Source organism: Sphaerulina musiva, assembly GCF_000320565.1.
Source record: "Sphaerulina musiva SO2202 unplaced genomic scaffold SEPMUscaffold_4, whole genome shotgun sequence".
Classification (NCBI taxonomy): Eukaryota; Fungi; Ascomycota; class Dothideomycetes; order Mycosphaerellales; family Mycosphaerellaceae; genus Sphaerulina; species Sphaerulina musiva.
Genome location: NW_016017386.1, coordinates 1555294 through 1577188, shown reverse-complemented (window position 1 = coordinate 1577188; position 21895 = coordinate 1555294). Strand labels below are relative to the sequence as shown.

Below are 21895 nucleotides of genomic sequence, written 5' to 3'. Positions count from 1 at the left end.
AGGAAGATACGGTGACCAATTCCTCGAGCACTTGATCACATGTGGTTCCTCAGCCATATTATATGCAGCGGTGTCAACACGAGAACACGTCAATGATGATGCTGAGACGGAAATTGGTCCGAAAGAACGCGCAGTAACATGTCGATGACCAGGAATCGATCACGAGGGAACCCAGGAGCCTGGATCATGGATGCGATATGTAGGTACTGTACATAATAATCATAATTGCTGCCCAAACTCGCAATAGGGCACCGTACACGCGAGCCGCACGCCATCGAATGCCACAAGAGCGAGCCGGAGCCGAACGTGAAGCTTTTTTGCATGGAAGGGCTTGCACGGCGCAGGACTTGATCATATCCGATTGCTCTTGATGAACTCCTTGTCGTGCGGTGATCATTTCTATACTGCGCATGTGCGCGAGCAGGGCCAGCAGGAACGCCACTACTAAACTCTCCTCCATGTCTATCCACGCTTTAGGTATACTAGTACCGTGCAGAAGCTTGTAACCTGTGAGGTTAGTAGGTAACAAAATGTCATCTTGACTTGTTTTCGGTAACGCCACCATAGATCTAACGGCCGTTATAGGTGGTAGCTGTTGTTCCGTCTCCATTTAGGCTGCCATAGATACACCGATCACGATCGAGTGATTGGAATTGTGCTCGTAGTGAGCGCACATGCGAAAAAGATCAACTGAACACTGTCCGATCGTAGCTCCAGTCTTCAGATGAGGCCCGAGCGCCAAGAAACTCAACTACAGCCTCTTCGCGCATCCGAAGGAAGAGAGCCGGACGGGAGATGTGCCAAGAGCCGAAGTGACACTCTCATTCGTCAGATTTCCAAACTCGCCATTTGCCGTCTTTAGCTTGGTCCACTCGGATGTGTGAAGAGGCAGTATTATTTTTCCTCCGCAATGCCGCGCTAGGCGCGTGGGGGTGGTAAATTGTAATGCTTACTCCACAACGAAATGACTTGCGGGCATTGAGGGATTTGTTGCTTGCAAAATCTGGACGGTTCGTACCCAGCATTGAAATCCGGGGAGCGTTTCGATCTGAAGAAACGTGAAGTTCCGGCAGCATCTCACCCTGAACAGCCAATTCCCTGGCTCAATTTGAAGGCATTTCAGAGGGCATGAGTTTTGGTCGGATTCGCAGCGCCTGGTAGCCAGATGTGCAGCTTCTTCGCCAGAGATTCGATAGTGATAGAGGTACTGCTGGTTGCCAACAGTGTGATGGCCTTGTGCTCATGGTAGGAATTCCAACAGCCGCCTGGTGGATGTTCTGACAGGTACATGTACTGTACCTGTACATTAGTTGTGATAATTTGTTACGGCTGGAGAGTTCGGGTTTAGCATCATGCAGCATGCAGGCTGCACAGGACCTGCGCCGATGCTGCTCACTAGCATGCTGCCGCTGCTGAGAACTCAACCATCTGTGACAATGTGCGCCGGAACTAGGAGGTAGGAGGACTAGTTGGACGCGTCGGTGAGCTTGTAATAAGTGGTCTACCGTCGCAGCTCGCCTTGAGTACGTCCTGGTATAAGCCTCCGCCGACCCATTATTATTGGCGCAGAACGCGTTTCGCAAGAACAGGCATGCGGCGGCAGTTCCATCTATTATTGGCGAATCAGATCTCTCTGGCGCCGTGTAGCATAAAGTGTAATAAGAGGCCATTTGACATTTGTAACTTGCTTCCCCGCTGTTGTTCAGCCTATGCAGAGCGGTATGCAAGTCTGCAAGGTGTGACGATGGATGCTTGGATGATGGCTTGCAAAGACCAATGGCAGCGCGCAGAAGTCAGCAGGATGGCCTCGTTGTGTGCGTGACTTCGCTGCGGCCTTCCCCTTGCACAACAGTCCTCCGTCCCTACCGGATCGTTGGCGAGCAATAAAAATAATGGTCCTGCGAGGCGCGTTTCGGCGTCACCCATCAATGCGAAGGAGTAGTGACTTTTTCGATGCCAGAACCCGAACTAGCTAGCAAGGAGGCTACCCCCACGCCTTCCTTTTCCCCACTTGAGTGAACGGCTGAGCCGCCTCATCCATCGCCTTGAAATAATACATGTAGCAAGACAACCAGAACCTCCGCATTCAGCAATATCTTGTACGACCAGGCGTGGATCAAGGCCCGCTGGCTCTCGGATCGCATTGGCAGCCGGTTCTCGCACAGTCATTGGGTCCACCTCCGCATCTGTGTGCCCTCGACATCCTCGCCCGCATTGCGAGGCTGATCTTTGATGTTGTAGTGGTCATCCAGCCATAGGTCATCTCGTGCCTGTCTGCCTGTCTGCCCACTCCGTCATCCATTGCCACCTCGTGACTGCCCGACCGACGCCGTCGTGTCGCTACATACCGCCGCCCGTAGCTGCAGCTGGGAGATGACGAGGGTCGCGAGAGACTGCTATACTAGCGACAGACTGATGCAACGCTACCTAGAGACGCGCGACTCGCGAGCGACGGCGAACCCTTCCTGCGGCGGCAGCAGCAGCAGCACCTACAGCACGCGCATCGCGACCGAAAGCAGCCGGTACAGCACGGCATACACGCGGCGGGACTATGGACGTCGGACCAGCGAAGAACGCGGAGGCAGTGCCGCCGCCGGGGTCGCGGCCCGCCAGTAGCAAAGACGACGACGAGATGGAGATGGAGGACGCGGAACACGAAATGGACGAGGGCCCTTCCAAGAGATCAAAGAAAAAGCGACGGGTCATCAAGATCACGGACAAGAAGTACGAGTGCCCGCAGCCCAGCTGTGGCAAGTCCTACTCTCGCGCCGAGCACCTGTATAGGCATCAGTTGAACCGTTCGTATCTCCCGAAGTCAAACCCAATGGGTTGCGACCCTGATCGCACACGCTGACGATGCCCACCAGATACGCCGAAACAGATATACTACTGCGATTTTCCAGGATGCGACCGCAACTTTGTACGGGCTGATCTGTGCGCGAGACACAAAGAGCGCCACACGGCCAAAGGGTCTCATCTCCAACGCAAGGATGCCTTTATGAACAGCCAACGACAGCAGCATGCGGGCTCCATCACGGCAAACGACTCTGTGATCTCTGGAGCGACGACCAACATTACATCGTCGCCGGTGGACTCGGCGCATCCTGGCCAACAGGCGACATTCCAGGACTCGAACTCTTACAATGCGCCTGTCGCACCACAAAATCAGAGCCCGTATGCCACTGCAGGCGATCAACAGCACTATCCTGACCCATCGCAGCAGACCCAACAGCTTCCTTCGTTGCAGTCGGTGCAGCATGGCGTCGCGCCTGGTGGGGATTCACAGCTGGCTGCCACCGGATCGTACAATGTTTACCAGAACACCTTCACCAACGGACAAGACATGTCATCTCAGTCGTCCAGTGACGGCCGGCGCTACAGCATGGACAACAAGTTCGGCCGCCCTGGGCCGATGACGAATCGCTACACGCAACCACTTCCCATGCATCCACCCCCAGTTCCTGGTCAACAGATTTCATCTGCAATGTACACTCAACAGGCATATCAAGCGCCAGGCCCGGCAACCCATGGTCAACAATATCAGACGAATCTTGCGAAGACACCTCTGCCACCTCTGCCACCATTTGGTATGCCACCGCCAGCAAATGCCATGTCACCATCTTCTGTTCAGTCAGGATACGCATACCAGATGAGCGGCGCTGGACCTAGCAACATGGTTCCAGAATATGATATTATGGGTCAATTCATGGGTAGCTATAATGCCATGCCCGTATTTGGGACAGATGGGTTCAACCGTTCGCCGCAGGCTATAGATGACATGCTGTTTGCGAATTTAATGGAGAGCAGTGGCATGGCATTCGATGTGCCCCCATCGCCGCCTGATGTGCCGTACGGCACGCAAATGCCGGGTGCCCACTTACCAAAGGTAGAGGGCAATGACGCGGCACTAAATCAGTATTCTGCAACGACGCATGTGGACGACACTTCACCCAAGATCTATGCCATGGACTTGAGCATGCGCGAGTGCAGTTTGTCAGAGAAGAAGCAGAACCGACTCATCGCGATGACACGTTCATGGGAGGACATTGAGCGTATGCCTGGGCGCAAGATGAAAGAAGAATTCATGTCTGGCGACATTACGGATCCCAAGCACCCATTGAGCATGGACATGCTCAAGACGTATCTGACCAGCTTCTGGATACACATACATCAGCAGATGCCGATCATGCATCGTCCGTCTTTCAATGCAGACACATGTCCTGATTTGCTTTTGATGGCGATGATGTGTCTAGGTGCATGCTGCCTCGACCGCACGCACACCACCGAGCACATCAGGATCTGTGCGGAGTTGTCGTTTTTCTGCGCCTATCACATCCGGTGGGAGGTGTTCAAGGATGCAGAGTTTAGACCCACGGCGAAACTTTGGACATTTCAAACCATGCTACTTCTCGAATTGTTCGAGAAGATGTACAGCACAAGAGTGCTACACGAAAGGGCACATGTGCATCACGCGACGACCCTCACCGTGATGCGAAGAGGCTCCTCGCTCATCGGCCGGGGTGCCAATGATGAGGCTCTTTCAGATCCGACCAGAACGCCACCGGGACCCGACGGCAGCATCAACACCAGCGGCCAGAACACACCGGACGCGTGGTGGAATCGATGGATCACTGCAGAGGCAACTCGACGCGTTGCATACGCTGCATTTGTCATCGACTCGACCCACGCGACTCTATTTGGGCACTCTGCTATCATGTCTCCGCATGATTTGCGTCTGCCTCTGCCCTGTGATGAGGCACTGTGGGCGGCCGAGAGTGGTGCGGAGGTCCAGCGTGCGGAACAGAGCCTTGCTGCCAATGGTTTCCGCGGGACCACCTTTCTGGAAGGGCTGAAGAAGACGCTCAACGGCCAGAAGGTCCGGACGAACGTATTCGGGCGGGTCATATTGATGGCGGGACTGCTCAACGTGACATGGCACATGAACAATCGAGACTTGCAGGTCACAGCCATCTCCGCGCAAAGCTCCATGGGAAATCCGACCAGGTGGCGCACGAATCTGACGCATGCTTTCGACTTCTGGCGCCGTGACTTTGACGAGGCGTTAGTGAAGCCCGAACCGGCCGAGCAGACGAGCAACAAGTCGACTTGCCACAAGGACCATCGTGACAATGTTTTCGAGTCCCGGACGTGCCTGCATAGTCTCGCGCACATGGCGATGCACGTGGACATTGTGGATTGTGAGATGTTTGCAGGGTCGAAACGTGCGCTGGGACGCGTTGTAATCGAGTCCGATCGGGTCGGCGCGCAGAAACGCATGCGCGAGTGGGCACAGTCTGCACGCGCGCGCGATGCCGTGTATTATGCCTCGCGCTTCCTGATTGAGGTTCTGATGCCTGGTATGAATCCCGCGAAGCTGGAGGAACAGACACCGCATGTAATCACGTTCGCTTACAGCGCGAGGGACGACTACTTGCTGAACCGTCCTTACATCCTGTACTATGCCTGCATGATTGTGTGGGCGTACGGGTATGCGCTGGACGGACCGGTTGTCGCACCGAACTACAGCCTCGTCAGCCCAGAGGCACAAGTGTGGGACATGCAGCAGTATCTGACGCGTATTGGTCGCATTGCAGGGCCCGACGACTTGATGCAGATGAAGGATCGCAATCACATTGTTGGCCTTCTGATATTGATGCGTGATTGTTTTGAGAAACCGCGATGGGAGCTCCTCCACGAATCGAGTATCATGCTCGGGTCATGCATGGAGTTGTTGTGGCCTGGGATTAATCAGGAGCTGGAGCAGTACAAGAATCAACAAGAAAAAAATCTTCGACATCAATATGCATGAGTGAGTGCGTGGGCGGGCGGTACAGCGAGCAAAAAGAAAAAACCAAGGAAAAATCAATGCATTACTGGGACGAGCAGGCAGGCAGGCCTCTTCTTGATCATGATTACGAAACAGGAAAAAAGTAAACAGTGGATGGCTATCTGTGCTTTCGACATGCATCTATGATCTCGGGATGGAGGGATCTGGGGGAAGAAAACACACACACACACACACACACACACACATTCAGAGCGGGGAAATTAATGGCGTACGAATTTTGTGATCCACTTTTTTTTGGGATCTATCTGGGAGGCAATAGTGATACCCTTGCATCGATGCGTATGTATTTGGACGACTTTTTTGGTGTGTTTTGTTGTTGTCGTCTTTGTGTGGCTTTTGGGTCGATTCGGCTGTCCGTCTGGGTGGGTACCTACCTTGGTCAGTTGTGGATGACTTTGGACGACAACAACAACAACACTAGGTAACATTCATTCGATGGTGGTGGGGGATGTAGGTAGTAGTGGTAGCCGATATGTAAATGTACGCAGAGATTTGCCCAGACTTTTGTTTTTTGTACCTTATTTTTTTGCCAAATGTACGAATTCAAGTTGTCGGGTTTCTCGAAAATTCATTAAGTCTTTCTATAGGTAAGCTGCGATCGATCTCGGGCGCCTTTTTTTCTTCTCCGGACCTGACTGATGATGATGATCATTATTTCTCATTGAGGTAGCAGACGATCGGATGGGATGTTTGTCAGTAGAGCCCGACCTAGACTTTTCTAGAACAAAAAAAGTCCAACGTCCCGGAAATAGTAGTCTACTCCTGGCCGCGAGTCATTTGTAGATACAGTGCAAACTCGAGCAGCTGCACGCGACGCGACGAGACTTTGTCATTCATACTTGATCTTGGCATCGGGCAGGTGGAGTGAGTCAGTGTCTGTAGTGGAGCTGCGGTGCTTGGTTGGTCTTGTGAAGGTAGGTATAGACTTTGATATTGTCAACAACAACAACAACAACAACAACAACAAAAGTCGTCATCGAGGACGTAGATGAACCGTCGGTAGTAAAGGGGATCCTGTCTTGAAGCATCTCTCCCAGACCTGGTTACCTAGTGATTATCACTACAATTAGTGTATTCGTATAAATATAATAGACAAACAGTAGCAGCCAGCCAACCAAAGGCATCTCTACCATGTTCGTAGGTCATCATCTACTGTGTGTTACGCGTCTACTGTATAAGGTATACATGGAATTGTGATAGAACTTGATTATATGTAGAAGTATACCGGGATGATGTTGAACACCAAGTCGGCAGACTCGGCAATGTTCATACCTGGTATTTCTCCCCAACTAGGGAGTTCGTTCTCCTGCTGCGCTGCCGACTGTTAGCCGCCTACACAAGAGTGAATAAGACATCCTTGTAACTTGGCCACTGGGATACCTACCTTACGTACATATATACATACTATAGTAGTACAAGCTGCACGTGTGCAGATTAGTTGCATACCTGGTATGATAATAACCCGGTTTTTTTCGTGCAGTTCTCTGCCAGATCGTTCTATGTAGTATGGGATCTGTCCGATCTCAAGTAGTAGAGGACGGGGGAGGATAAGGAGGGGTGTGTTATCAAACCTACCAGGTACAAGGCCAGTCCCTGTTGAAGTGGAGATGACATTGGACATTTGATGACCTCGCGTAGAGTGTGGCATCTACCTTCTCTCCTAACTTCTGGTCTTCTAGGAGGTAGGAGTAGGAGGTACCTCCGAGGAGACTGTGCTCGATTACATTGGAACGCTAGTTCTAGTGTATACGACATGTCCGCAATCGGGGCTGCTTCTTCGGTCACCGGAAGGCATCGGTCATTGCACAGACACACTCACACATTGCATTCACAGACAGTATACATTATTCACACACACATCCACACGTGTGCAGTTGACGGCCAGGCCAGCCTTCCATCAAGCCTTTTTGAACTTTCCACAACCGTGAAACGTGGCGCGCACACGCCGCCCTGCAGCAATCTGCAGCGACCTGCAGTGACCTGCAGTAGTGTGGGATTGATACTAGACCGGGCTGGGAGTTGAGAGAGCGGGCCCTGGCCTTGGCTCTGGGTGGCATCGCATTATTCGCATATTCGGATGATGATCACAACTTGCGAACGAACTCGCAAGAGACCTCGCCTGCCAGCTTGCATGAGTTTGGTGGTGGGAGCAAGGATCCACACGGTACACACAATATCCAGAATCGAATATGGAACTAATCAGCGACCAAGACTGCTGGAAACAGGGCCACTCCCAGCCTCATGTCTGTAACCGGAGTAACATGTAAAAGGTACCTCACCTTCCTGAGCCTTCCTCCTACCTCCTACAGTATCAAGTTTTCATGTTGGGCTTGACCCCTGCAGGTGGAAGCGGCTGTCAGGCCTTGGTGCATTCTGTGCATGTACGAATTGGCTCGTTGGTGAAACGTATGGGCGATCTGCCGAACGCGCCAAGCTATACACACCGTTACACCGACGGTACAGACGGTACAGACGGTTCACTGCTCCATCCTGCACACTGTACTGGACATGGATACGCAGGATTCACACAGAACAAGAAGGGAAATGATGCGATGCCATGATGCTATGCTGGTGCGGATACACGAGCACCATGTTACGCGCGACCATGGTTCGAGTTCTACTATGACCTCCTATCCATCTATGCTGGGGCTCAGGTACAGCAGAGCAGGTACCGTATAGTTCTACCTACTCGTCCGGAGACAGAAAGCCCGTCTTGCTGAGCAGATTCCATTCTGACCAAACCCCCCCGAGTCATGGCTTACCACGCTAATATCACGCCGTGAAGCTTGTTCACTAGAACAATCATGAGACACGAGACAGGATATGGCTAGAATTGCCCTCTCTACTGCTGCTGCCAACTGCCTTCTTCTACCTGCCCTGCCTTTTTACCTTTTTTCCCTTCCCTTGTTTGAGAACGCTCAAGCAGGCACGCTGAATCAACAAAGTCTCGGGCACCAGCAGCACCTTCATGTATCCTGAAACAAAGGCCTACACCACACCTTCTTGTCTGACAATTGTGCATTGCGTGCTGCCGGAGACTGGCGCTTCAAGTCTGCTGTATCTTCCTCCCCCGCGCGCTCTCTCGAACCAGCATCGATTACAGATCAGATCTTAACACCACCAGTATGACTATGGCACTACCGCGATCATCGCCTGTTGTTGGTTCGAGACCGGCCTACTTGGACGGCCTGTACAGAGACACCCACAACACATCATCACCATCAACATCCACATCAACTTCAACTTCATCCTACAGAGATGCACACTACCCATTACATTCCCACTCGAGCAGCTTTTCGACCATTAGCACCGCTTCCTCGTATAGCCTTCGATCACCCCCGAGCGAGAAATGCAACAGCGACACTCTCAGCATTCGAAGCAAAAAGTCCTTGTCCTTCCTCAGTAGTCCCAAGAAGAGGTTTGGATACATCTTACAACGGCATCATCGACATACCTTTCCCCAGACGTCGGATGAATTGCAGCGATCCGCGTCTGTGAGTTCGATATACAGCCAACCACCAAGCTCCTCGAGTCCCTCGACGCCGATACTGGAGGAGAAGGAGGACGAGGAAAAGAAAGAAGAGGCAGTAGAGGAAGAGACTTTTGTAGCGCCTCCAACAACAACACGACCTCCTCGACCAACTCTCCCAAGACTCCAAACGACTTTTGCGCCTCCCAATTTTGGCCCACCAGCCCACGTGTTGGCGTATGAGCGAAAAGCTTTACCGGCAATTCCCAGGACGCAGAAAGCAGGTGCGCCTGTGCGACATGAACGACTTCGACAAGCGTCCCGCTCACAACCACCACCAGCTACGAGACGCTATGCTCCCGCATACGAGGGGAATCATCATGTCCCTGTGCCGACGGATCTGGGCTGTTTGAAATGCTATTACTTTGTTGCGAGGAATTGCAATGGGTATGTATTAGGTGGGAATTCTGGAGATGCTTGCGATACATGCTTGGTAAGACAATTATCTCTTTTTTTTCTTTTGTTTTCTTCTTTTCCTTCTTTGATATAACTCTCGCTCGATCCACCCGCTAACCATTTTTGAAAAATAAAATTATAGTCTGCGGGTTTCTTCGGCACAAACTAAAACCACCCAAGGTGATTCGAGGACATGTTGACGAACTTCTTTTCTTTTGGATTTTAAAACATTCATCATTTATCTTCATACTGATTTGTACATTATGGCATGGCGCTGGAGGGAGTTTTCGGGAACATGGGGGGAAAAGAAAGAGAAAGGGCTTTTTAGGTTTGTTTTGTGGAATAGGGGAAAGAACCCCCAACACGCATGACATGAATATGGAGGGAAGGGAAAGAATATGGAGGGAAAGAAGGAAAGGAAAGAACAAGGGAGAGGAAAGGAAAAGAAATATGCCAAGACTTTCTAGTCTTCTCCCAAGGCTGGCGTACATCAGGTACATGTATGTGTATCTGTATCTGTATCTCAAGAGTCGAAATCACGATTTATTGAAGGAATTGAAGGAATTGGACAGCCGTCACAGCATTATCGAGGGAGCGTCACTGATGCTTAGGTAGCACGCTGAATGGACCCCATTTCGCTTTTTCCAGTAGTTCGATTCGGTTCGGTTCGGTCCAGTCTAGTTACCTAGACTACCTACCTAGGGTAGACAAAAGATAGCAGACAAAAACAAACAGACAGGCAGACAAAGATATTGTGATTATAATTACTCTATGACACGGTACTACCTATACAGTAACCCTTTCCCTAGGATAATCCGCCTTATATTTCAAGTATACAACCTCCCTAAGGTACGATTTCCACTTTCAGAAAATACAGCTTATATAGCGGGGTTCTATAACTTTTGTAGTAGTTATAGTAGTAGTAGTAGTAGTAGTATCTCCTAGTAGCGGTTATCAGGTAGTAGTAAGTGGCTGGACTTTGATTATATATACGCTATCTATCAAATGTTTGATTAAAAGCAGCAGCAGCAGCAGCAGCAGCAGTGTCGAGCAGCAACTAGAGTCTGGAAATGATATTTAAAACAGTTTTAGGCTTGCTGCTGCTGCTGCTGCTACCGCTTGCTGCTGCTGCTGCTGAAAACGCCCGTTTGTCCGCCTCTATATCAATGAATGAATGGATAAGGTATCTGTACCTGTTGCATGTATCAGGTACCAGAGCATGTTTCGACTTCAGTTGTTTACTTGTTTTGTCTACCTCGGTCCCCCAGGTTGTTTTTTCTACTTGTTTACTTGTTTATTTATCTGTTTACTTGTTTTATTCATTTGTTTACTTGTCTACTTGTTTTATTTATTTGTGTAGTTGTTTCTTCATCTGTTTAGTTGTTTTGTTTAGTTGTTTAATTGTTTTGTCTCATCTTGAACGCAGAAACCACACGTTCTGATAAACGAACCTTCTTTACAAGGCGCAGGGTCGTGCGACGGATGCAGTACACGAGAGGAACCCTTCTGTTCCCGGAAGGAAGGCCATACACATCTGCCACACATGAAGATCTGGGTGGAGAAGGTCTGGGTGGAGCATGAACAGAATTTGACTTTTCAAAATCTACATGTTCCGCCATATTCTGAATCGCCAGAGCATACGCATGGTCCTGCGCCGACGATCAATTCTGTACCTCGCGGGCCAGTTGACTGAAAAAGGCAATGCCACATTTTGTGTCTCAGTCGTCCCTCCAATCCTGTATTGGGCAGCCTCTGCGCAGTGACTAGAGTTTCCTTCACTCCCCCAGTCGACTTTGCCTCGGATTCTTCTTGCCAAGCGATACATCACCTTCTGCTCTCCACATGAACAGTGGTGAGTCTTGGGTGGAACCCACGCGACTGGCAGGCTGATAAGTCCGCGGTAGCATGCACCTTTCTCAATGCCGAGTGCAAAATGGAACTCGTTGACCATTTCTCTCCGTTCACGAGCGCTTGACCAGAATCGAGCGGCAACGCGCAATAAGCAACAATAGAAGGGCAAAAATAATTAGCAGGTACGTTGAAGCAGCGGCTCCTCGCTCACACGCCCCTGTGAACATTCGCCTCTCTCAGCCGCCGACATAGTTAGACAGCCGACCCATACTGGTCCGCTTGTCGCTCGTGCTTGCGATACGCATGCCCTTCAACTCGTCCAGCATAGGAGTCACCGGTCGACTGATTTCCTTGTTGTACAGCGCGACACTATCCCTCACGGCCACATAGTCTGAGTCGGCATAACCTATAATATCAGCAATGTCCCTACTCCTATGACCCGCAATCCTCTTGATTTCGATTGCCGAATAATTGACTACTGCCTTGCCCACATCTTCAGCTTCGCTGAGAGGGGCACCCTTGGAAGGTAGCACCATGATGCGGACGCACTCATGTTGGCCGAAGTGACCTTCGACATCAACTACACCCACAGGCAGAAGTCCAGTTTTAGATTGCAAGGCAGAGTGCGCGCCCTGGTCAATGTATACTGTTCCGTGCGGGGCGAGACCGTGCAGGAGCCAGAAGTAGCGATCTCTAATTGGATGTGGATCTGGCAGGAATCGAGTATGCAGCGGTGGCAAACCTGGCTCCTCCAGTCTGTGTGAACCAGTACCGTTTACCACGGGCGTTGTTTGAAGCGCGGGCGTCTTCGCAGCAGCGCTCCTGGGACTCGAGGGAAGTTCACCGCTCTGTTCCAAGCTCCGTGCTGTCTTCTTTTGCGCTTCTACGTATCTCACGATGGCCGTGATATTGCCAGGGTTACTGCTCCTGGTGATGACTGTAGTTACGCCAGCCGCTGTTGCGAGTCTAGCAGCCACAATCTTCGTACTCATTCCGCCCGTTCCTAATGAACTACCTGCGCTGGAGGTATCCGCTGCGAGCTCTGCAATGTCCTCGACTACCTCAATCGCTTTGGCATCTGGATTGTTCCGGGGATTCTTGTCGTACAAGCAGTCCACATCGGTCATCAGGAAGAGGTAATCCGCATGTACCATGCCCGCGGTAATCGCACTCAGAGTGTCGTTATCTCCAAACTTGATCTCCTGTACCGAAAGGGTATCATTCTCGTTGACGATCGGAATGACACCCATGTTGAGTAATTCATGGAAAGTGTTCTGGGCATTGAGATATTGCGATCGATCGGCAATGTCGTTCCTGGTGAGAAGGATCTGCGCGACAGGCTGGCGCATATGCATGAAGAGTTGGTCCCACATGGACATGAGCTTGCACTGTCCTATAGCTGCAAGAGCCTGGATCTGAGGAAGCAGTTTCGGTCGTCGTTCCATGTTCATCTGCCGTAGGGCCATTCCAATGGCTCCTGACGAGCAGATGACCACGCGGTGGCCCTCATGGCGGAGGCTGATTGCGGTTTCGACAATGGTGGATAGGGTGGACAGGAGCGGCTCGTGTGTCTTCTCGTCCACTATGGATGAAGTGCCTAGGCCACCATTAGCACAGTCAATCCCATGCCCCTCGATCCGACCCCTCAGAGCGTTTACTAGTACTATACCAAGCTTGATCACGATTGTGAGATGTTTCTCCTTCATTCTGGCCGTTTCCAATGTACTGCCTCCCTTGACCTCTCCCTGCTCCAGCTTTTGTAAGTCGATGGTGCTCCCATTGACTTGTAGGGCGCTGGGCAGCTCCATCAGAGCAGCCGAGGTGAGTGATCTCAGCGAATGCAACAAGTCATGCAAGTGGAAGCTTGTGAGAATGACGAGTGATCTTCGAGGGATCTTCGAGGGGATCTTCGTGAGCATTTCCGCCAAGGAAGCGATGTCGGTCGTGGCTGCTAAGCGACCTCCGCTACAGGAGCCAATCACAAGCAAGCTCTAGAGCCCCAGGAACGCCACCCAATGGGGAATAGCGTGCCGAAGCAGAGATGAGGACTCGGGACGGAGACTTCCGTAAACCATACAGTCGGGTCGGCTAAAGAAAGCCATTATTTCAACTGAATGGTGGTGATAAATGCAGAGGTACCTAGTACGGAAGCAAGTACCACAGGGCGTACTGTCGACGCATTGACGGAGGCGAGAGTCGAGTTCACCTTGCTCGGTTCATCTCAAACTCTTTGCCTGCCCGGGAATCGACTTGACCATGCTCGATTTTTGCCTCCTGTATCGTGCACAAGACAGCTTCCAATAATGCTATTTGCTCTAAGCTACTTTCATACACTCGTGAGAAGTTGGGTATCTGATATCGTGATCACATAACCGCTCTGACCTTGAGCGAAGAGTCATTTCCGTCTGCGCGCCTGAAGCCACGGTTCCTTCTAGGACTGGAACAATAAGCCGGCCGCGTACTCAACATTGCCATCGCACGCATCCAATGCTGCAACAGCTTGTTGCTGTGAGAATCCCAAATTCTGCAGCTGCTCAATCTTCTCCTTACTGTGCCCCACTGCTGCTGCCGATGATGGTGCACCCGCGCCTGACGCTGCGCCCGGTGCTGCAGAAACTGGCCTCGAGCTGGAAGCACCCGCTCCAAGAGTCTGACCCTGTCCTTGGAAAGAGTCACTGTGCTTTGCAGCCGAAGAAGACGAAGCTGCGGCAGCAGACGTGCCAGCTGGCTGAATGGTGCCACTCTTTGCCCCAATCTCAGTGCCGTTCGGCCCTTTGATCGTCGGCTCAGCAGCCTGTGCGTCCTCAGAGAACTTTGGGAGATCTGCCTCTCCTAGGAACGGGACATCGTTGCCGTCGCCGAAGATGAGCTTGTTCTGCCGCAAGTCGATCACAGCTTGGAACCGCTTCAGCATGTCTAGTCCAAGTAGGAGGTCAACATCTTTGCCTTCCATGACAGTGAAAGAGCAGGACATGGTTTGACTGCCGATCCGTATATCCGCAGAGTGCACACGGCCCAGAATTTGAGCAGTGCCGACGCCCTTGGCGATACCAGAGTAGCGCTTATCGATAAGTCGCATAATGCCACATGCCTCAGCACAGGATGGAGACATGATGGTCGTCTGCGCGCCAGAGTCAACGAAGGCCTTCACAGGCTTCTTGTTGACCTCGACGGGAATGTAGAGCATAGTGACTCTTCCGAATACTGCAAAAGTTAGTTGCTGACCAATGTATGTCGTGTTTGTCCACAATCCTGGCTACAATAGAAGTATGATCAGACCTACCTTCCGGGTTGTGCTCGTACGCAAACTGGAGGTTCTCCTGCACCGACTCTTGCCGAATCATCTCTTCAATTTTCTGTTGGGCTTCAATGTTGAAAGGATCCTCATTCAGCAGCCGCATCTGCTCCTGACGCTCGCGGTCTCGATCGGAGTCCTCTCTCACCATCTCCAGCCATATTTCGCGGAAGCGATTCGGGTCATTGATGGCAGCGTGTAGCGCAGGTCGTTGTTCTCTGATCTGATTGACAGCGCCCGGATTGCTCAAGATGCTGAGGCGCGTGGTCTCAATCTCCTCTGTATTATTTGCTGGACCTCTCCGCGCAGTACCCTGTTGGGGGCCTCGCCTCTGCCCACCCATATTGTTCTGCGGTGGCCGACTCATGAGCATAGCAATCAGATCGCCATCCTTAACGCCGGCGTCGTCTAAGCTTTTGGCGTCGTCTTGTAGGGCTTGATTGTTGAGGAAAAACTGCTGGGCAGTCTGAGGGATTTGAGTCTCAGCAGTCACGAAGCTCTTGAGGTCACCGACGGATAGCTCGGAGGGCAGGTCCAGGTTAAGGAGCTCCTGGTCGAGCTGGTGGTTGGGAGCAATGATTTGTATAGTGATGCGTGTCCTGCCATGATCACACACTGGTCAGCTCGGGTGTACATATTGTCTCTGTGCTTGGTGGTGGTGATGGCGGTGGTGATGTTGTTGCGCAATGGGTGGCACAGGCATGTTTTTGCGGTGAGACCATCGCCAGTGCGGTGTGATCGTATATTGAGGGATGGTGGCTAGTTGTACTCACATGTTGCCGGTGCTTTTGCCTCTGTCGTACTTCCTTGCGAGAGCTCAGATATGCACGTCGCCTGAAGCAGCAGCAGACAGGATGCCGCTGGAATGCCGGCGGCAAGCACAGTCGCACCCGTATGGACGCTTGCCTCTCTCTGTATCTCTCGCGCGCGCTCGCTCGCTCGCTCGTTCCGCTCTCTTTCCTCCCGTATAGCTGGGTGGAGGCTGCTGGAGAATCGCTTGGCTCAGGATAGACACAACGAGAAGGGGAGGTGGGTGGCGGTCGGCGCGGGGGGTGGGATGGTCGATGCTACCACAGTCTCATGACTGGCCAACAAATACAGACACGGATGGTCCGAGAGGGTGGAGGTGGCGGCAGTGAAGGGTCGGGGTCAGGCCAGGCTGCTAGCTCGATGTAATGGCCCGCGTCTCAGAAGCTGCGAGAAGACTGAACGGGACACGGCCGCGTCGAGTTAGTAATGCTGGGAGGTGGTGGTGGTGGTGGTGGTGGTGATGATGATGTAGCAGAAGCAGAAGCAGTAGGCGTACATTTGTAGCTAGAAGTACAAAAGAGCAGGCAGGCAGGCAGGCGACAGGCAGGCAGCTGTAAGCAGCGCAGAAGAACGAACGAGCTTACCGGCGCCGAACAGTACCTAAGGTTGGTTCTTGGGCACTTCACAGGCTCACACACTTCACTTGGCCATGAGATAGGTACTATTATTGCCGCTTCTCACGTGGTCTGGCATGGCATGGCGTGGTGTGGCATGGCATGGCGTCGCATACCTCCTAGTATGGGGAGTGGGACTATGGGCCTGACATGCACTGCTCGTGTCGGTGAGGATGATGGAGCGCTGGCCGTCTCTTGCGTGCGTTGCGTTAGGTAGTGAGGTTCCGTGCGCCTGGATAGCGATACAGAACTGTGTCTCGCGATGCATGCAGACTCGACGCATACCTGTCTGCAGTAGTTTTATTTTATAACATGAGGTAGACACGATTGCTGCCCCTCGCCGAGTGGCGGCTCACTATATGTAACTCAGGTACATGAGGTATCCATGGAACCAAGGGTACACCTACAGGAGAGGAGGTACCTTATGTAACAAGGGAGTTCTACTGCCGTCAAATCCCTGTGTGCCGATCGATCTTGGCTGCTTGTATGCTTTTGAGATAGACTCAGGTACCTTTGGCTGATGACTACTGTACTGCACCTACATACATCCATACCAGGCATTTCATCAGTGTCTATTATATATCCCATCCTTGGCATAAACCATCAGAAGTCGCCACGTCGACTTCATCTTGCTCGTGATCAGCGTAGCGACACTGCATACGCTAGGGTTACTGTGCTACATCCAGTACGCACGACACCTGCAGCACAGCACGCGGGAGGCCACTCAGCACATCGGTCTGTACTGCCAAACACTCGGCTGGTCTTCGCAGAACCTGGTTGCACAGTCGCAGAATTGTCTGTCCTCGCCATACCGGCCCTGCAGTTCCGCCGACAAGCATGCCGCGTGATCTGGCTTCATTGCTCTCGCAGGCCACCGAGGACACTCTCGATAATATGCCTCAACTGTCAAGCCAAAACAAGGAAGCCGGATCTTCACATCTGACTGCCGATCCCGACCACGACTATGACTCCGACTCGACCGAATACATCGACGAGCTGGGCCAGAGCAATGCAAAGCGCGATCCACTCCACCCCTACACCCAGACGCTTTCCCTCTCCGATATTGAAAGCTGTATCCGACTGGAAGACGCCGCCTTTCCGCCCCACGAACGATGCACTCGAGAAAAGGTCAGTCTCTGTCACAAAGCACGCCATACTGCGGCAGTGACATGTTGGTGATACGCTCTCGCGGTATGCGTTGTCTTCTACTTTCGTGGTGTCGTGCTGCTCTTGTCTGAGAGGGATGGCCAAGCCGCTTCCTGATACGAGAGCATTGCTGCAATCCCCTCTCCGTTCTCTTTACAACACGTTCTGTTGGGAGTTGGCTGGCTCCCCCATCTCTTTCTTGCACTTGGGCGTCAATGTCCTTCCAAGCCTCTATTGCGTTCAGAAGCATCCACTTCTGTATCACTTGCACGCGTTTCACATACATAGCCCGCCACCTGCACATTCCTAAAACTGAAAGCCTCCGCACGCACGGCCTTTTGAGGTCTGGGCAGTCTGCATACAGAACGCTCCGAAAGGCCTATTGCTAACTGATTCCCCCAGTTCTACTACCGTCTGAGGCACTGTGGCGAGCTCTCCCTGGGCATATTCACCTCCGAGGAGAATTCCGAAGCCACTACGGCTTCCACAGCGTCCCCAGCATACAGCGGTGCACCCGAGCGCAAATCAGTCCTATTGGGTCACATTGTAGCCACCATGACAACCAACGCAACTGTGACGGACGACGATATGGCCATTCCTACACGGGAGAATCCCGATCCCAAGCTCGGGAACAAATCGCAAGGCCGCACAGTCTGCATACATAGCTTGGCGGTGCTTCCCGAGTATCAGAAACGCAGTTTGGGGAGTACGCTGATGAAGGCATATCTCCATCGACTCAAAACGCAGAGTGTAGCCGATCATGTTGCATTGATTGCGCACGATTACTTGATACCGTATTATGAGCAATTTGGTTTTCGCAGTTTGGGGCCCAGCAAGGCCCAGTTTGGTGGGGGTGGATGGTATGATATGACGATCGATATAAACGCGATCGAGGACGACGAGTAACCCCGACCAATCGAAGATGATGACGTATATGAGATGGAGACATAATGCGGCAAATGCTTGGAATCATAAACGATATGAGTGACTGATTGATAGGATACGAATCTATCATGTTGTACTTTCCTCTCAAAAGAAAAAAGAAAAAAGAAGATAGAGCAAAGAGAAAAGAAAAAGGCCGTGCCCTTGAAATGCCGTGACGACTTACTTACCCTGAACTGACTTACCTGTGAGATGGCGCATCGGCATCGTTGAGACACCAATATGCCTCCTACCAAGAGAAAGACATTTCCAAGACCTTCTCCTCCATTCACATCATCCTTCCATTCCATTCCACTACCTTCCCCACTTTTACATTATGACGGGACCTGCGGGAGTAAAGGGAGTTTTACCTGTTACAACAACCACATGTGCTGCGAGCATATACTATTAAAGCAGGCAAGGTAGGTTTTGTGAAGTGCCCGAGTAAGAGAATAGGTATTCATGAACAGGTGGAATTTCATATTTCGAGTAATTGGGGGGTTTTTCTTTTCCTTTTTCCTCTCTTTTCTTTTTCCTTTTCCCCTTTTTTCAAACCCCCTCACTCCCTCCTCCTTTCTCATCCCTATCCCTATCCCCATCCCCATCCTTTCCTCCCCTCCTCCCCTCTCTCCTCCCTCCCCCTCCCCACCTCCTCACACTACACCAATTATACCCCACCCAAGAAGCCCCCATAACGACGACCATCAACGGCACGGTAATCGCCACAAAAAACAAAAACTTGGCCTCCACCGTAATCACCATATGCCCTCTGGTCGACGCATCGAAATTCAAACCCCCCATTTGCAAAAACCCCGCAGTAAACGTCGGAGGGATAAAAAAGAGGGTGACGAGGGCAATGAGGCGAACGGCGCGAGCTTCGAGAATGGTGCGTTCAGTCATGCGTTCCATGTTGTGCGAGGAGCGGAGTTGGATGAGATTGTGAATCGATGTGAAAGTTTGGGAGAGGCGCGAGGTGATGAGGTGGAGGTGTGTGCGGTGGAATTGGAGAGTGGTGAGAGTTTCGGTGGTGCTGTGGATGAAGGTGGAGAGGTTGTTGTTGTCGGTGTTATGGTTACTCCTGCCATTTCTGGCGGATGAGGAGGAGGAGGAGGAGGAGGAGGAGGAGGAGGAGGAGGCGCGCTGTTGGGCAATTTGAAGGGCGGTTTGGAGAATGGTGATGTTATTGCCGAGGACGTGGTCGGCTTGCTGGAGTCGATCCATGAGCTCGGAACAGGTTTGGAGGGAATGGGAATCTGCTTCGTCGATGCGTGGTTGCCGGGGATCGGTAAAGTATGCGTCGTTGTAGACTTCCTCTACTGCTCGATAGAGTGCTGATGTATATTCCGACCAGTTCGCAGGCAGGCTCTCGAATACGAGCTGTGGGAGCTGCATCCAGTTCTCGTATGGCTTGACGGCGGGCGTGGTGGAAGATTTCTTGTACTGATGTCGTAGGTCGTGAACCAGTTGGATTGATGGGTTGACGAGGAGCGCGGTTTCGAATTGTCGGTCGGCGTGGAATGATTGGTAGAATGCCATTTGCCGTACTGACCAGCGTTGCACTTCGCAGTAGCCCTCGCGGGCTTTCCAGACAGGAGGAGAGGGCCGGCCGTGAGTCTCGACATACTTGAGAAGATAACAGAGTTCGAGCAGTGGATTCTTTGTGGTACTCGAGTGGTGATGGCTGTAATGTGCAGCTGCTTTACCATTCTGAGAATCCATCATGTCTCGATGAAAAGCGCCGAGCACGTTGTGCAGAGCTGGAAAAGCATCAATGTGATCGAGGAGTGCTTTCAGGACGCCAGTCTCGGTATCGATGTGGTCTCGAGAGTGCTGTGATTCGATGCGAAACAGTCGCGTCTCTTGTCGCCTCTGAGGGTCGAAGGCCTCGCTCAGGTAGTCTTCGACATCTGTTGCAGATTTGGGTGGACCGCTGTTGAAAGGTGCTGGAGCGAAGCTCGATGTTGGGCTGATTTCCCAGGCTTTCAGCGTGGTCATTGCGGTGCGTGGTGTTCCCCCTATGGTGTGCTGCGAGAGTCCTGAGCTCATACGCGAGGCCGTCTTCATGGTGTTTGACATTGGTTCTGGCGACGACGACATGATCGGAGAGTAGGTACAGTACAAGTAGGACAGAGAGAGAGAGTAGTAGGTGCAAAACAGCAAGGAGATTCCGTATAATCTATGTCATGTTTGTTCTTGGACTACTTCTGAGCAGCTTCATAAGAACGAGAAGAATGCATCAACATAGCCTCTTTGGTGAGATGTCAGGCGAGACATTCTCTGAGCACAGCCGTCAGCAGCTGAGGGACGGTAGAGGTTACACGAGGGAAGTACCTAGGTACCTAGCTGGTACCTCCTACTTGTTCAAGTGAAGTGTGGCTCAAGTTAATATTCCTACAGCCGAGCTCATGCAAGGCTAGGCCTCTCCTTATTAGCGCGCCATATAGCACAGCACAGCACAGCACAGCGCAGTGCCGCACTAATGTAGTGTATGCATAAGCCATGAGGTCGCCCCCTACCCGTCAGCCATTTATTCTTCTTCACGCACGCCCCCCGTTTCTCATCGTTGTGTACTGTATTCCCCAATCCAATTAACTCCGTTGCATAGGTAAGGTGCCGTATATACCCTTTCGGAGGCGAAAAACAAATTACTTTCACGTGCAATCAATTTCCATCCTTCTAATCTTCATCCTCATCATCATCCTCATACTTGGTCCCCGTATTATTCTTATCTTCGAGTAATTTCACCTCGTCCTGTATCTCTCCAGCTTGGTTAGTGGAATTGCATAAATACTTTCCCAACAAAGCGACCTAGAGATAACGAAAGCTGAAGCAGCAAGCAGCAAGCAGATGATATACCCACATCTCGAAGTAGCCGCGCTGCCCAAACTCGATGCGTGCCATTTGGTCGAGTCTGTATTTCAACCAATTAAAAAAAAATCGAACATGTCGCAAGTCAGCAAAGCGTGATTTGATTAATGATGACAAGTTCAGAAGACACCCAAATAAAAACAAAACAAAAAAAAAGAATAAAAAATAAAAAATAAATTTACATCAACATTATAATTCTGAATATTCTTCTTCCTTCGTGCATCGTACACGGTAGGATATTCTTGTTCCATGTAATCGATAATATCCTGGCGTCTCACATAGTGCTTGATATTCGTCACTACCCAGGTTCGACGCTCGTTGACGAATACCGGAATGGTGGTGGTGGTGGTGGTGGTCACCATGACTGGTATTGCTTGCCTTGCAAGACTGTTTTGCTTGCTTGGGCGAAATCGGTGGTTGGTCAACCGGTCGGTTGGTCAACCGGTCGGTTGGTTGGACAGGAAGAAGAAGAAGAAGGCAGGGCAAGGCAAGGCAATGCAGATCAGGTCAGATCAGATCGGTCGGGAGCGGGAGGATTTCTCTTCTTTTGTTTTTCTTTGGTTGGCAGAGGTTTTCGAGAGGGGGAGAGACTAGGTTGCGAAAAAGAGGAACAGAGG

The 21895-nt window shown here is 51.5% G+C and overlaps 7 protein-coding genes across 7 annotated transcripts; 3 read left to right on the top strand and 4 right to left on the bottom strand.

Moving 5' to 3' along the window:
- The first annotated feature begins 2132 nt into the window (after positions 1 to 2132).
- SEPMUDRAFT_163291 (uncharacterized protein) lies at positions 2133 to 6309 on the top strand. The gene is made up of 2 exons (XM_016908046.1): positions 2133 to 2798; positions 2868 to 6309. The coding sequence occupies exons 1-2, from the start codon at positions 2552 to 2554 to the stop codon at positions 5807 to 5809; spliced, it is 3189 nt and encodes a 1062-aa protein (XP_016761743.1). The 5' UTR covers positions 2133 to 2551; the 3' UTR covers positions 5810 to 6309.
- A 2664-nt stretch (positions 6310 to 8973) lies between these two features.
- Positions 8974 to 9942, top strand: SEPMUDRAFT_163290 (uncharacterized protein; the record flags this gene model as incomplete). The annotated part of the gene is made up of 2 exons (XM_016908045.1): positions 8974 to 9810; positions 9916 to 9942. 2 exons carry the CDS (start codon positions 8974 to 8976, stop codon positions 9940 to 9942), a joined length of 864 nt encoding a protein of 287 aa, XP_016761742.1.
- Positions 9943 to 11208: 1266 nt separating this feature from the next.
- Positions 11209 to 13481, bottom strand: SEPMUDRAFT_148860 (glutamate 5-kinase). The gene is made up of 2 exons (XM_016905189.1): positions 13294 to 13481; positions 11209 to 13221 (listed from the first exon to the last, which is right to left on the bottom strand). The coding sequence occupies exons 1-2, from the start codon at positions 13430 to 13432 to the stop codon at positions 11861 to 11863; spliced, it is 1500 nt and encodes a 499-aa protein (XP_016761741.1). The 5' UTR covers positions 13433 to 13481; the 3' UTR covers positions 11209 to 11860.
- A 574-nt stretch (positions 13482 to 14055) lies between these two features.
- SEPMUDRAFT_43082 (uncharacterized protein) lies at positions 14056 to 15535 on the bottom strand (the record flags this gene model as incomplete). The annotated part of the gene is made up of 2 exons (XM_016908886.1): positions 14056 to 14519; positions 14908 to 15535. Coding segments are annotated over 2 exons (1092 nt in total), but the record flags the coding sequence as incomplete, so codon positions are not given.
- Positions 15536 to 16889: 1354 nt separating this feature from the next.
- SEPMUDRAFT_148856 (acyl-CoA N-acyltransferase) lies at positions 16890 to 18555 on the top strand. The gene is made up of 2 exons (XM_016905188.1): positions 16890 to 17471; positions 17892 to 18555. Exons 1-2 carry the CDS (start codon positions 17181 to 17183, stop codon positions 18393 to 18395), a joined length of 795 nt encoding a protein of 264 aa, XP_016761739.1. The 5' UTR covers positions 16890 to 17180; the 3' UTR covers positions 18396 to 18555.
- Positions 18556 to 18925: 370 nt separating this feature from the next.
- On the bottom strand, positions 18926 to 20440 carry SEPMUDRAFT_148854 (uncharacterized protein). Its single transcript, XM_016905187.1, has one exon. The coding sequence runs from the start codon at positions 20403 to 20405 to the stop codon at positions 18960 to 18962; it is 1446 nt and encodes a 481-aa protein (XP_016761738.1). The 5' UTR covers positions 20406 to 20440; the 3' UTR covers positions 18926 to 18959.
- A 167-nt stretch (positions 20441 to 20607) lies between these two features.
- Positions 20608 to 21865, bottom strand: SEPMUDRAFT_148853 (uncharacterized protein). The gene is made up of 3 exons (XM_016905186.1): positions 21461 to 21865; positions 21271 to 21321; positions 20608 to 21161 (listed from the first exon to the last, which is right to left on the bottom strand). Exons 1-3 carry the CDS (start codon positions 21638 to 21640, stop codon positions 21087 to 21089), a joined length of 306 nt encoding a protein of 101 aa, XP_016761737.1. The 5' UTR covers positions 21641 to 21865; the 3' UTR covers positions 20608 to 21086.
- Positions 21866 to 21895: the final 30 nt, after the last annotated feature.

What these genes read in the sequence shown, in the direction of transcription:
- SEPMUDRAFT_148853 (XM_016905186.1), bottom strand. Translation starts at nt 21,640, where the DNA reads ATGGTGACCACCACCACCACCACCACCATTCCGGTATTCGTCAACGAG. An exon ending in TTCAGAATTATAATGTTGAT is followed by an intron (nt 21,322 to 21,460) that starts GTAAATTTATTT and finishes GTTGAAATACAG; the next exon opens with ACTCGACCAAATGGCACGCA. An exon ending in CAGCGCGGCTACTTCGAGAT is followed by an intron (nt 21,162 to 21,270) that starts GTGGGTATATCA and finishes GGAGAGATACAG; the next exon opens with GACGAGGTGAAATTACTCGA.
- SEPMUDRAFT_148860 (XM_016905189.1), bottom strand. Translation starts at nt 13,432, where the DNA reads ATGGAGCTGCCCAGCGCCCTACAAGTCAATGGGAGCACCATCGACTTA. An exon ending in CACAATCGTGATCAAGCTTG is followed by an intron (nt 13,222 to 13,293) that starts GTATAGTACTAG and finishes ATGGTGGCCTAG; the next exon opens with GCACTTCATCCATAGTGGAC.
- SEPMUDRAFT_163291 (XM_016908046.1), top strand. Translation starts at nt 2,552, where the DNA reads ATGGACGTCGGACCAGCGAAGAACGCGGAGGCAGTGCCGCCGCCGGGG. An exon ending in GTATAGGCATCAGTTGAACC is followed by an intron (nt 2,799 to 2,867) that starts GTTCGTATCTCC and finishes GATGCCCACCAG; the next exon opens with ATACGCCGAAACAGATATAC.
- SEPMUDRAFT_148854 (XM_016905187.1), bottom strand. Translation starts at nt 20,405, where the DNA reads ATGACCACGCTGAAAGCCTGGGAAATCAGCCCAACATCGAGCTTCGCT.
- SEPMUDRAFT_148856 (XM_016905188.1), top strand. Translation starts at nt 17,181, where the DNA reads ATGCCGCGTGATCTGGCTTCATTGCTCTCGCAGGCCACCGAGGACACT. An exon ending in AACGATGCACTCGAGAAAAG is followed by an intron (nt 17,472 to 17,891) that starts GTCAGTCTCTGT and finishes TGATTCCCCCAG; the next exon opens with TTCTACTACCGTCTGAGGCA.